Source organism: Glossina fuscipes, unplaced genomic scaffold (genome assembly GCF_014805625.2).
Source record: "Glossina fuscipes isolate IAEA_lab_2018 unplaced genomic scaffold, Yale_Gfus_2 1, whole genome shotgun sequence".
In the NCBI taxonomy this organism is placed as follows: Eukaryota; Metazoa; Arthropoda; class Insecta; order Diptera; family Glossinidae; genus Glossina; species Glossina fuscipes.
This window is the reverse complement of record NW_023998415.1, coordinates 35,552,827-35,565,584: the sequence shown is the minus strand read 5'-3', so window position 1 is coordinate 35,565,584 and position 12,758 is coordinate 35,552,827. Positions and strand designations below refer to the sequence as shown.

Below are 12,758 nucleotides of genomic sequence, written 5' to 3'. Positions count from 1 at the left end.
TCTCTCTCTCTCTCTCTCTCTCTCTCTCTCTCTCTCTCTCTCTCTCTTTCTCTTTCTCTGCCAGATTGCTCTCTTTTTTTTTATATTTCACTCTTTCTGCAACTCTCTTAGACTCTCTCGCAATGGTATGAGTATACGTGCACGAAATTTGTGTACATTACTTATATGTGTTACATATATGTATGGTATAAATTATGGTAGTAAACAAACGTGTAGTAAGTTCTCTTGATAACGGAATTTCACTTTTAATTTGTTTGATTGCATAGCAATTTAACTTCAATGGGTTTTATTGTCCTTTTCATATTTACACTGTTGAGGCTCTCTGTTTACGTTTTATCATCAATAAATCCGCAACGTAGGGTTCTCTCTAGCTACGAGTAATTTAAATTCCGGCTTTTAACCGTAATAAATTATTAATTAGTTCATCACAATAATTAATTGCCCTTTAATTACATTTTCAGTTATGCTTATTCAGATATTTGGTGATCAAAAATAAAAACTGTTCAGGTTCAAGCACACAATTATCACGTCAGTATTGTAACTATCAGAGTAGCAATCGCAGAGAAAAATGAATTTTACACCATTTGGAAATCCATTTCCTGGCTCAATACCAGGTATAGCACAGTTTACAACAAGTACAGCGCAGTTGGTATCCACTGTAACATCAGCGACCGCCGTAGCGACGGCTACATCCACTAATACACAGCAACAGCAGCAGCAGCAGCAGCAGCAACAACAACAACAGCAACAACAACAACAACAGCAGCAGCAGCAGCAGCAGCAACAACAACAGCAGCAGCAAGATGGAGCTGGTCCTAGCAACAGATATCAGCAGCAACAGTTGCAGCAAGCTGGTGCCACCACTATTAGTATGGCCCATTTCAATCAGCCTAACCTGCCGGTGGCCGCAGCCACGACTGTTACTACAATTCCTGCCAAATTTCGTTCAAACAACGACGATCCTCAAGGTGATAAGTACAATGGTCATATGGTTGCTTTACAAACGGCCGACCAAACGACTAACCAGCAAACGCCTCAGCAGCAACAACAAGCGCAATACGCTGCTCTGCCTTCGTACAACCAGCAAACGGAAGATAAACGCTTGGTACAAGCAGCCATAGCTTACCCTCAAAATAGTATAACAGCCTCCACCTCAGCAGCCGCAGCTGCCTCAGTTTTAGGTTTACAACAAGCCCAACTCCAGCCTAGTACATCTGCTCAGCAAATGCAGACGCAGCTAGCACCTCAGGAGCTAACTCAGGATCTTTGCAATGCCATACTGCAACAACAAGGTGTGGATTCAAAACGTGGTGAGTTACACGCACAGTGGGCGGGCACACACACACCTTAATCACATAAAAAATCCCTTGTTTTTTATTTTATTGAGCCCAAAAATTCGTTTTAGATTATTTGTCACACAGGGTGAGACTTATTTTTAATAGACGTAGAAATAAAATTATAATCAATTCACACTTATATCTTTAGTGCTACAAAATACTTCATGGCAATCTTTGACACCGGGTACTACTGTGGCTGATTATTTATCACATCTTCCAGCAAATACTTTGCCGCTTTCATTGCATCATTTTCTTAAATATTCCGCAGAAAACATTAAAAAAGAAACTCCTAACGTAGTAAGTAAATGCAAAGTAGAAAGAAAAGGAGAACAAATTTCGTAAATTAAAATGATTCCCAGGTACAAACGGGACCACAGCTTGGCATTAATACAATAGGAACAACCACAACCATTACAATACCTCAACAACAACTGCAACAAATAACTAATCAATTACAGGAACAACAAACGAGCAGTGGTCTTCAACAAACCACTGCTGCTGCGCAATTACAGCCGGGTGCTTCTACGAGTGCTTTAGCCAGTATACAACCAGCAACTGCTACAACCACTACGACCGCTGAAAGTACGACAAAGCGTAAAAAGCGCAAAAGACGCGTCAAACAACACAAGCCTAAGCCTAAACCAGGCGAAATACGTTTAACCACCGCCTTAGATGGCAGTTGCCTATACATGTGTCCTGAATGCCAAGTAGCTTATCCGGAACTGGAATTATTAGAAATCCACCTAATAGGCCATAATTCTGAAAGACGTTTTATATGTGATATCTGCCAAGCGGTTCTGAAACGCAAAGATCACCTAACCAGGCATAAACAGTCACACAATCCTGAAAGACCTTTCATATGTACAGTATGTATGAAAGCTTTTAAACGCAAAGAACAACTCAGCTTACATTTTGTGATACATTCTGGGGAAAAGAAACATATTTGTCAAGATTGCGGTAAAAGGTTCTATCGTAAAGATCATTTGCGTAAGCATACACGTTCCCATATAGCAAGAAGAGTTAAGGCTGAACTATGCTTACAAAAGGATGACGAAGCAGGCCCTAGTACAAGCGGTGGTGGCGGGGGTGGGGGTGGAGGAGGTGAACGTTTATTGGTACCTGATACGGGTGTCATTGCAGCAGTGCAAGCGAATTTGCAACAAGCTGGAGTACAACAAACTACTGAAACCCAGCAGCAACAACAACTTCAGATGCATACTCAACAACAATTACCTCAACAACAGCAACATCATCACGTCGTGGTGACACAACAACAACAGCAAACTGCCCAACAGCCGCAACCTCAGCACACGCAAATGCTTAATTAGCCCCCTCCTGGTACCCAAGACTTTTGCAAAATCACTTAGCTCATCATCATCACTATAACTTACTAAGTGTTAAAGAAGTATTTAATTTAATTTAAAAAAAACAACAAAAAAAAAAAACAGCAAAAAAAAAACAAAAAGAAAAAATTCTGAATTTGTTTGATGGATAAACCTTTCATTTTAAACAACACTACAAAAATAATCTCTGAACAGCAAGCAATTGACTAGTTTTTACAAGACAAGCAAATAACTGATTTTTGAAATTTTGTGAAAACGCTTACATAAACAACATTTAATCAAAAATGTAGTAATAATTTGTTTAGCACTCTTTTTATTTGCATCATAATAGATTTCTCTTTTTATATTTTACCGAAATATTTATCTTTATTTCACTATAACGTAATTTTGTTAATAACTGAAAACAAATTTGTTTTCGATTAGATCACAGCGTTGCATTTGTTGATCAATGTATATATATATACTGTATAAATACATAATTTTCATTTTTTTATTTATGTGTATCTATAAAACATGTGTATGAAATCTGATAAAATTAGGAAATTATAATGGATATATTAAAAAATAGAAACCCAAATATATTTTCATAATCTAATTTTATGAAAGAGGAGGAAGAAATACTAAATGAGAATGAATATTTGACGAATAAAACTTGTAAATAGTTTCGTAAATAATAGATTTTTTATAAACCAAAAAATAAAAATTAACAATAATAATTAATAAATAAAATCGTATTTTTAAATACAAATATGTGATCATGTTTGAAAGCAAGTATTATATTATCCTCTAATTCTCAATTCTAATTGAGTTTCACATTTAAAGCAAATAAACAAGCGAACAGGCAGAAATCGCTAAATACACTCGGAAATACTATATAATTCATATATTGATCCTATGAAAGAAAACAAATACCTCTTCATACAATTTTTGTAAACGCTATATTTTTTAACAAACAACATATTCGTCGTCCAAAGCACAAGGGAAGTCCTTAACTGCTCTCATGTTTCGAGCAAATATAAAAAAGAAAAATCCGTTTTGAACATGAAAAACGCGTTGTATATGCAAAATTAAGTATCCGATAGGATAATATTCATACGTCCGCGAAGGGACAGGTTAACCCTTAGAAACAACATTAATATGAGTTGATGAAGCCCACGTATACTTAAAATTAATATATGTCGTGTGTATATGGTTTTTTTGCAGCAGCAGTTAAGGAATCTGGAATATTCTCGCTTCGTTGCATATATAAAATTTTTTTGTAAACATAATCGAATTCCTAAATTCTTAGAAATCATTAGTTTTAGTGTCTTGGCAATCCTGCCATACGGCCAACAAAACAATCCAAAGGAAAAATAACAATTTAGAAGAAAGAGTGAAATTTCAATACAATTAATTCAAGCAATTAAATACAATAAAAATTCAACTTTTTCAATTAGTTTTATTTTATAAATCATCAGGAATACATAGAAAATTTTTTCATATCTGCCCACTTCGTATCCGTTAGGGAAAATTTATGATTTATCACGTTAAAAATAATAAAAAAAAAAAAAGAAAAAAAAAAGAGACAAAGACAATTATACAGAGAAAAGAAAAATCAGTAGAAATAGTGGAAGAAGCAGCAGTAGCAGCAACAACGTTAATATTACAACAGACATTTTTTTCCTATTTGCGTCATTTGTGTTAGTGTTTAGGTCCGACAAGCAATGACCATTAAACCAGTGATAGCACCTTCACCGAAACGTGGTGGAGTAGGTAGTGGCAGCGCGACGACAGAGGGCGAGAAAAAAGAATCGCACCAGAATTCCGTTGTAGGGAACGAGACTGGACCAACTATTGGGCACGGTCAACAGTCACGCACAAATGTCAGTCACAGTCATCGTAATGTGGTAATTGATAACCATGGGCAAGTATGTTAGAATAAATGCAAGTATTTTAGACAGATTTTGCTGTATTCGTTTGAAGTGATTTTAGAGCCCTCAACGACGCGGAGATGTGTATGACGAATTAACACGTCATCGTCGCAGTCCCCACAAGACACCACGCTCAAAACGCCGTGATCACCATAACGATCATCATCATAAGCGCGAACGCAATCACGTAGATAAACTTTCGAATGTTGTATCCGTAGGTGGGGTAACAAAATCTAATAGCCCTCTTAGCGCAGGCAATAGTTCTGCTGTTCCAGGAGCGGTAACTGGATGCAATAGTCCCGTAAACCATGTGTCAACAACTGGCAATAAATCGCCGGAACATCTTATGTTAGGCTCGCAAAGTCCACAAAGTCAATCATCTGCTGTAACCCAGGCGGCTACTAATTTATTAAAGGCCACGGAGGATACCTATTCGGGCTATAATTCCGGCGATGAGCATTTACAGCCAAAAGAAGGTCTTATCACACCTGATGAATGGCAGAAACGTGATGAGCAATTCGCTAAATGTATGGCGGATCGTGGTTATATACTTAAGCCTGTGGAAGAAGATGGTGCTTGTCTTTTTAGATCGATTTCTCTGCAAATATACGGTGATGAAGAAATGCACGATGTCATCCGGCAGCATACTATGGATTATATTGTAAGCTATATAAAAAAGCAAGAAGACATTTTCTCATATGCATTATTTCAGTATAAAAATCGTGAATACTTTAGTCAGTTTGTTACCGAAGACATTAATAATTATATTAAACGTAAACGACGTCAAGATTCTCATGGCAATCATATTGAGATACAAGCCATATCCGAAATTTATAGTCGTCCAGTTGAAGTTTACTCTTATAAGCCAAGTAAGTCAATTATAAAATATTCATTTTTAATGGTTTGCAATTTATTTTTTTTTTTTCCTACTTTAGCTCCAATAAATATATTCAATTCGGAACAATTAAATAACGGTTATGCTCCTTTGCGCTTATCTTATCAAAGATGTTCTCATTACAATGCCATCATTGATCCATATAATGCGACAGTTGGCGTCGGCTTGGGCTTAGCTGGTTATAAACCTGAGCTTCAAACTAAAGATGCATTACGGCTTAGTGAGCAACTTGAAATAGAGCAGACAATGTTTGAGGATAAACTTAAAACCACAGACTGGGAGGCTACTAATGAAGCAATTGAAGAACAAATTGCTCGCGAATCCTATTTACAGTGGTGTCGTGAAAACTTACAAAAATCACGAAATGCCAGTGCTACCACACCTTCTACATCGGCGACCGTTACCTCGGGAGAAGCTGCCTCCGATACTAACGCGTCACCCTCGAAATATGCTGCACATAATTCTTCTTATGTAGTAGATGAAACAGATAATAAAGAATGCAGTACTATTACCACCGGTGCGTCTATTACCCCTGCTAGTTCCTCTGGCTCAGGCTCTTGTACTAATTTATCAGCAAATTCGTTGAATACATTTGTCACTCTTTCGCCTAAATACTTAAATAATTTAGGCCATTTGAAGAAAGAGGATGTAAACGGTGGCTTCGAAAGTGATGATACAGACATGAGTAGTACTAGTTCCCTTACTGGAGGCAGCGTTTCACCCTCAAATAGTTTACGAGGTAAAAAAAACAAAACGCGTAACATTACTACTAACACTGCTACAAATTTAAGAAGTACGAAAAAGCGACGGCGTGAATTAACAAACAAGAGGTAAATGAACTTTTAACATTTAATTGACTTTACAACAATGCCATTTTTCAAATTTCAAATCCGGTAAATGAAATAATTTCCTTCACTAAATTAATTTAAATTGTTGTACTTTTTTAAAAATAATAAGTATAATCGACTTACGGTCAGTGAATAAGTTGAAACTTAACATATAGTAGCCCCATAAACTCTTCATTCAATGCGAAAAATTAAAGGTCCATCTTATCAAAAACTGCATTTATGGACTGAAGATCAAAAAATATATTTCTAAGACACCAAAACTTATATTAAAAAAGATTTCGTTTTGATTTAAAGTAAAAAATATGCTTTAATTCCATCAAAAAAAAATTAATATTCTTAGTTAACGGTACTTAGTGTATGTATGTGCTTTCGTACATTTAATTAATTAATTTATCAGTTAAACTGAATTTAGTTTCCTTAAAATATCACAAAATATACAAAAACCCAACGCGAAATTGCTCAAGAAGTTAGAAATGTGATTGCAAAATTAAGAAGACGTGAGAAGAAACCATAAGGAAAAATTAGAAAAACGATGGGAGTTAACCGTGCCGTTGTCCAAACTATTATAAAAAATTACGATAACACAACTACAATAAATCAACTAAACAACCTTGCAGGACATGAAGATCGAAATATTATCGGAGTTATAACGAAACTAGTGCTGTTCATATTGCAAAAGCCCTAAGAAAATATAAACCCATTAGTATTTATCCCGAAACCGTTCGAAATATTTTAAGATTTAATGATTTTCATAGCCTTTCATAGACATGCGTACCCAAATTACGATAAACCAATCACCGTGCTTTACAACTAGTAATGAAATTTGCGTTGCCTTCGCTGCATTAGGTTTCCGCCTTACTTTGTGTTTACCAACGTATTCAAATATATTAGACTTAGATTCGTCATCACAACTTACGGTTTTCCAAAAATATATGTATCTTTTTTTTTAAGAGTTTATCATCATATTAACTTTGCTTAATAAGTTTTTTTTTTTATTTATTTATTTATTTATTAATTTTTTTTTTTGGAATGCAGCTACGAAAATCCTTGGCTTCTAAAACATTATGAACGGTTCCGTGATGAGTACTAATTGGTTTATATTTTTCTAGTTCTTTTCCAATGTCGACAGCGCTAGTTTTGTGCTCATTTGTTGCAATTCTGATAATATTTCGATTTTCAGTTCGAGTTCTGTAAGCTTGTTTAATTGGCCTGATGGATGCGTATTTTATTTTTAGGTATTTGTTACGGTTCTTTCTCATTTCTTCTTAAGTTTATAATTGCACTGCCAATCCCTTGAAAAAATGCTTTGGGCTTCTTTATATTTTGTGATATTTTAAGCAAAATAAATTTAGTTGAATTAATAAATTAAATATTTAAATGTACGAAAACAACTAAAAAAATTAAATACTGTTGATTAAAGATTTTCTCTTTTTTTGGTACATTTTTTTTATAATTTTATTTCAAGTCAAAACAAAAATTTAAAAAAGTTATTTAATATAAGTTTTTGTGCCTTAGAAATATGTTTTTTGATGCTCAACCCATAAATGCAGTTTTTAAGAAGAGGAATCTTAATTTTTCGTATCGTATGTAGGTTTTATTGGACTACCGTTAATTAAATTCTTTTAGGTTTACCGAGTTACGTATTTTGAAATTAGGCAATTTAATTGCTAAACAGTTTTGATATTAAAAAGAATTATTTTTATTAAACCATAAAAACATTCTTATCTCCCGTTAGCAGCGAAGACGAGGTGAACTCGTCGTCTAAGAGCCCTAAAATTGATGTTTTAAGAAACGCCATACGTTCCTTAACACCGGACTTTGAACAGCAACAGCCATGCACCTCAAAACAATCCAATACATCCGAAAAACAACGCCTCAGTTGCACTGCCAACGCAGCAACAACAGCTGATAAACCTTTTTCTAGTTTTTACCAGGAGCTTTTGGAAGCCTCTTATGGTGAGTTAGAAATTGAATTTCTCCCTGAAAAATCATTAATTTAAGCCATGAACTATGAGTATACCAATTTTTGAAATCTTAACGAAACAACTATTTAGAAGAAATAAATAATGTTGCGAAATTCACACATTGTATGATTTGAGTTTTCATAAAAAAATTAGTCAGTCGATTTTCCAAGAAAAAAAAAATTCGAAAGATACGAAAAACCAACATTACAATCATGACGCTTTGCTTGCTCCATGCAGCTGGCGACTAATGAAAACATTAACAACAATAGCAGAAATTTTGCGGAAAAAGAGATTAACACAAAAATGTCGTGATAAATTTAGGTAATAGTAACTGTCTTGTAATAGGGTATGTAAGCAGAGTATTTGCAGAAGGCACATTGAATTGAGTCAGAAGCGGTGAGTCGAAATGTAAAAGCGGACGAAAACAGAATCATTTTAAGTTTAAATTCGTGAAAATAATTTGTAAATACATCTCCTAAGAATTGTAATAAAACCCATACTATCCTAAAAATGACAATTCAGTGGTACGAACTTAATTTCGAAAGGAGTTGAATAAATAACATAAAATCACAAAAGACGGTTTATTGGTTACACTGGTGTCGGAAGTGGAATTATTAGTGGCAAAGCGAAATCATTATGAAATTAGGAGAGTAGAACAGCTTAAAAAGGAGCTGAGAGAAAGGAATATACGCTCAAGTGGTAACAAAGATTATGTGAGCAGCTAAAACAAGAGGGAAATGAAGTTTTCTTATATAAGTTCAAATGTAGTTGTGACGTAATGGCAGAGGGTACGTGGCGAAGCAAAAAGTGACGATGATTTAAATATATCGCTTGCCGCTATTATGCAAATAATGCAGTAGGAGAACAGCAAGTGGCGGCCAAAATTGATGGACAAGAGTACGGAATAGCATTCCAAATTTATGAGACAACGGCGAAAATTGAAGAAGAAATATCAAAAATTGAGGACGAAACAGTGAAAATCGACCAAACTTACTGTTTCTCGATATGCCGTAGGAATAAGAAACCTTATGGTAATGCGGATGGCATATCTAGCCGCCCATGATTCGCAGTGCAAACACTACGGAAGAAGCGCGAACAAGGAAAATGTCACCGTCTGCCGGACTATTGTGGAGTTCAACAGGAACTTTTCAAAGGAAGACGGAGAGCAAAAATGGGAAGAGTCCCACATAGGAACATAGGAACAAATTGCGATAAAAGTCCTATTATGAAAGTATATTGGGCTCAGTGGCAAAGCCTCACCGTCGAGGAAGGATATTTATGGTGTATATGGTATAATGATAATGCTTCGTGTACTGAGAGTTTACCAGTGATCTTACGAGCGAGAACTGCGGAAAGGATAAGAGAATAGCACAATGGACCAAGCGGAGGCAACCTTGGCGTCTCAAAAGTGGCGGAAAAGATTAAGTAAAATTTCTATTGAGCAGGCATCCAAGAGTCCATAGCTGCGAGCAGCGTAGCAAATCCAAAGGTCCGAAAAACAAGCTGCGTGGACGCATCCAATAGTATAACGCGGGCGCACCTTTCGAAAGAGTCCGAAATCCCAGCTCGCAATGCGAGAAAAAAGTATGTACAGGCAGTCGTTGATTACTTCAGTAAATGGTCGGGAGTCTATCCCATAGCAAACCAAGAGATAAAGCAGTTTCGGGGCCCTCATCGAGTTGCGTTCATGTTAATGTTCCACGAGGTTTGCCAAATGTTTGGTATTCGTGAAAGCTGAACGACTCCATTGCATCCTTAGTCTGAAGCAATGGTCGAGAGGTTTAATTGAACGCTTCAACAACGTCCTCGGGAAATGATCGGCTACAATCAACGAGACGAATGAACACACACCCGCCTTTTTAATTGCACATAGGTCAGTAACAAAGGACACCCGTCAGATTTCGATACCATAATTTTGCTTCTGCCAACGTTAAGCGTTTTTGTCGTATTGTAAATGAGCTCGAAATATTCCACAACTAAACACGTACTATTCATATAGCTTTTTTATTTGTCCGACTTTAACAGGTTACGTCGAATGCCTAAGTAATTGATGCGGATTAGTTTTGGGAATCGATAAAATTGCATAAACAATTCACAACAAGTGAACTGAAAAAAGGAAACGGTAAAGTTTTAAGTAGGTAATGATAGCTGGAGAAGTGTATGTAACCAAATTGCCTTCAAATTCATACAATGAACTTAACTTAACTGCTTATACGATCTTTTAGTATAACTTTTTTGCATTTCAATGAGCGAAAAGAGGGGATATATTAGTTTTGAACTTGTATTCAATGGCCATTAAGGCACCTTAACAGTTCGTAAATTGTGTTTAGACAAAGAAAAATTTTATAATTGTGTGGTTCCTAGCTTTTAACGAAGATAAAATTGATTTATTTGAAAATTAATTCGAATCTGAAGTTGAAGATCAATATAGAGAAGAAATACTCAGCCAAAGTCTCCAAAAGTTAATCCATTTTCATTAATCGCTCCTCTCTACTTAGCTTTGGAATTCTCTCTCGTCATATAATAAGCTGAATTAAGTGCGCTTGGTTTAAAAAGGGGGATAAATGACTGTGACGACCTAAAAGAGATAGATTCTTTGACAATATTTTTAGGATAGAAGCAATTATAGTAGTATAATAATATTTGAAAAGGTTATTAAGCGTGCCGTGACGTGTTAGAGTAAAAAAAAAAATTTATTGTTAAAATATTAGATAATGGCAACACCGCAGCTACTCTCTGGCGACTTTTTGCGCTTAACGCAGTATAACTGATCCAAATCGAAATTAAAAAAAAAAAATCATCATTTAATCCGCATTCCTATATCTAGAGAAATACGTAGGGATTTTTAAAAATATTGATTTTTATATAAATAGCGAGTGAGTGAACAAATGCGATTTTTAATCAAAAACGGCCCTCTTTTGCTCACAAAAAATATTAAATTAACTTATCGAAAAAAACCTTAGGCATTTCTCTAGGGAATGTAGTTTTCAAGAAACTATGAAAAGTTGCGATGAAAAGAAATGATAATTGAGTTATGATGCGTGCCGTATTGAAAAATAGGATTTTGGAATAAGCATTTTTAATAGCTTAGAATATGTATAGACATGTCATAACATATGTATAGATATTTTATAAACTCCTTTTTGTTCCCTTTGCGCGATAATTTTTCGCGCGAAATTGCGTCTCTTGATGCATCTCTCAAAGACAGAATCGCACGTTTTATACTTCGTATGTTGCGAAATAATGAAGAAAGTGATAGGAAAATATATAATTCTATAAACGAATCCATGACAGATTCCAAAAACAAAGTTCCTTTAAGTTTAATTTTAAGTTTCTTAGTAGAAGCAATGATAGCTTCAGAATCATTCTCGGCTTTATATATATATATATATTTTTTTTTTCTTTTGGATGTTTTTAAATGAGCATAAACAGTTGCCAAAGATAACCAGTGTCAATGTATTAGAAGATATGGAAACTGAAAGGCAAGACACTTGATTTGACGCAAATATTCTTGTCGTAGCGTCTGGGAGATTGGTCAGTATTTTCCCAGAGAAAATGTTTTGCCGATAATCAATTTTTTCTCACGTATCCTAGAAGGTTCAAAGTACGTATTATGCAATAAACAAAAAAAAAATGCTTGGAAAAATTTTCACTGGTTGATCGTCGTAAAAGTAAACACAATTAAGGGGAAATTTGACTTGTGCTATAACATATCGAGATAGTCCTCAAAGGTGACCTGGGAAATTTACATTGCTGGAGTGCATAAAAATTTTAAATAACAACATATACTAAATAATAAATACAAATAAAAAAGACTTTAGTCAATGTCTGTCTAGAAATGGTTCCTCTTTTCCTTTTAATATTTGCTGACATTATTTGTTTTTATTTTCCTGTAGGTTTTGGCCAATTAACCGAATCTGAAATGCTACAACAAGCGATACAAATGTCTACGCAAGATTATATTGAAGATCAGAAACGAAAATATTTATATGGACCATAAGTTGTTCTCTTAATTTTCTCAAAGAAACAAAAAAAAAAAAAAACAAAAAAGAAACAAAAAAAAAAAAAATGCTTAACCTACTTACTATAAATTACTTATGTAATTTACACTAATTGCATTATTATATATATATACATATATACTATAAATTAAGGAGAGAAAAATGTTTTTTCGATCCTTTTTTATTGAGAAAATATTCATAATAGAATCAATGCAATATATTGTAAAGATTGAGAGATTTTCAGTTTTATTATTGAGCTGAATAAATGCACATAACCTATATATAAATTTTAATGTTTTTTTTTTTTTTATTTTTTTTTTTTAAATTTTATTTATTTTTTTTAACAATTTTGAAAATTTAATCTGAAATTAGTGTAAATAAAGTACTTGTATTTACGTGTATATATTGATTGAATTGCAGATTTTGTTAAAAACTAAAAGGGAAAGTATTCAAGCATTTA

At 34.4% G+C, this 12,758-nt stretch overlaps 2 protein-coding genes across 2 annotated transcripts in view; both read left to right on the top strand.

The window, feature by feature from the left end:
- The window catches only part of LOC119645075 (zinc finger protein 853), a 4,014-nt gene extending 980 nt beyond the window's left edge, over positions 1 to 3,034 (top strand). The window contains exons 2-4 of the mRNA XM_038044940.1: positions 462 to 1,310; positions 1,486 to 1,634; positions 1,697 to 3,034. Coding sequence (XP_037900868.1) covers positions 569 to 1,310; positions 1,486 to 1,634; positions 1,697 to 2,665 — 1,860 coding nt within the window. The 5' untranslated portion in view covers positions 462 to 568 and the 3' untranslated portion in view covers positions 2,666 to 3,034. The remainder of the gene's footprint in view (positions 1 to 461; positions 1,311 to 1,485; positions 1,635 to 1,696) is intronic.
- Positions 3,035 to 4,105: 1,071 nt separating this feature from the next.
- LOC119645159 (OTU domain-containing protein 5-B) lies at positions 4,106 to 12,422 on the top strand. The gene is made up of 6 exons (XM_038045126.1): positions 4,106 to 4,587; positions 4,652 to 5,251; positions 5,303 to 5,459; positions 5,526 to 6,315; positions 8,069 to 8,289; positions 12,194 to 12,422. Exons 1-6 carry the CDS (start codon positions 4,384 to 4,386, stop codon positions 12,295 to 12,297), a joined length of 2,076 nt encoding a protein of 691 aa, XP_037901054.1. The 5' UTR covers positions 4,106 to 4,383; the 3' UTR covers positions 12,298 to 12,422.
- Positions 12,423 to 12,758: the final 336 nt, after the last annotated feature.

What these genes read in the sequence shown, in the direction of transcription:
- LOC119645159 (XM_038045126.1), top strand. Translation starts at nt 4,384, where the DNA reads ATGACCATTAAACCAGTGATAGCACCTTCACCGAAACGTGGTGGAGTA. An exon ending in AGTTTACTCTTATAAGCCAA is followed by an intron (nt 5,460 to 5,525) that starts GTAAGTCAATTA and finishes TTCCTACTTTAG; the next exon opens with CTCCAATAAATATATTCAAT. An exon ending in GCTTTTGGAAGCCTCTTATG is followed by an intron (nt 8,290 to 12,193) that starts GTGAGTTAGAAA and finishes ATTTTCCTGTAG; the next exon opens with GTTTTGGCCAATTAACCGAA.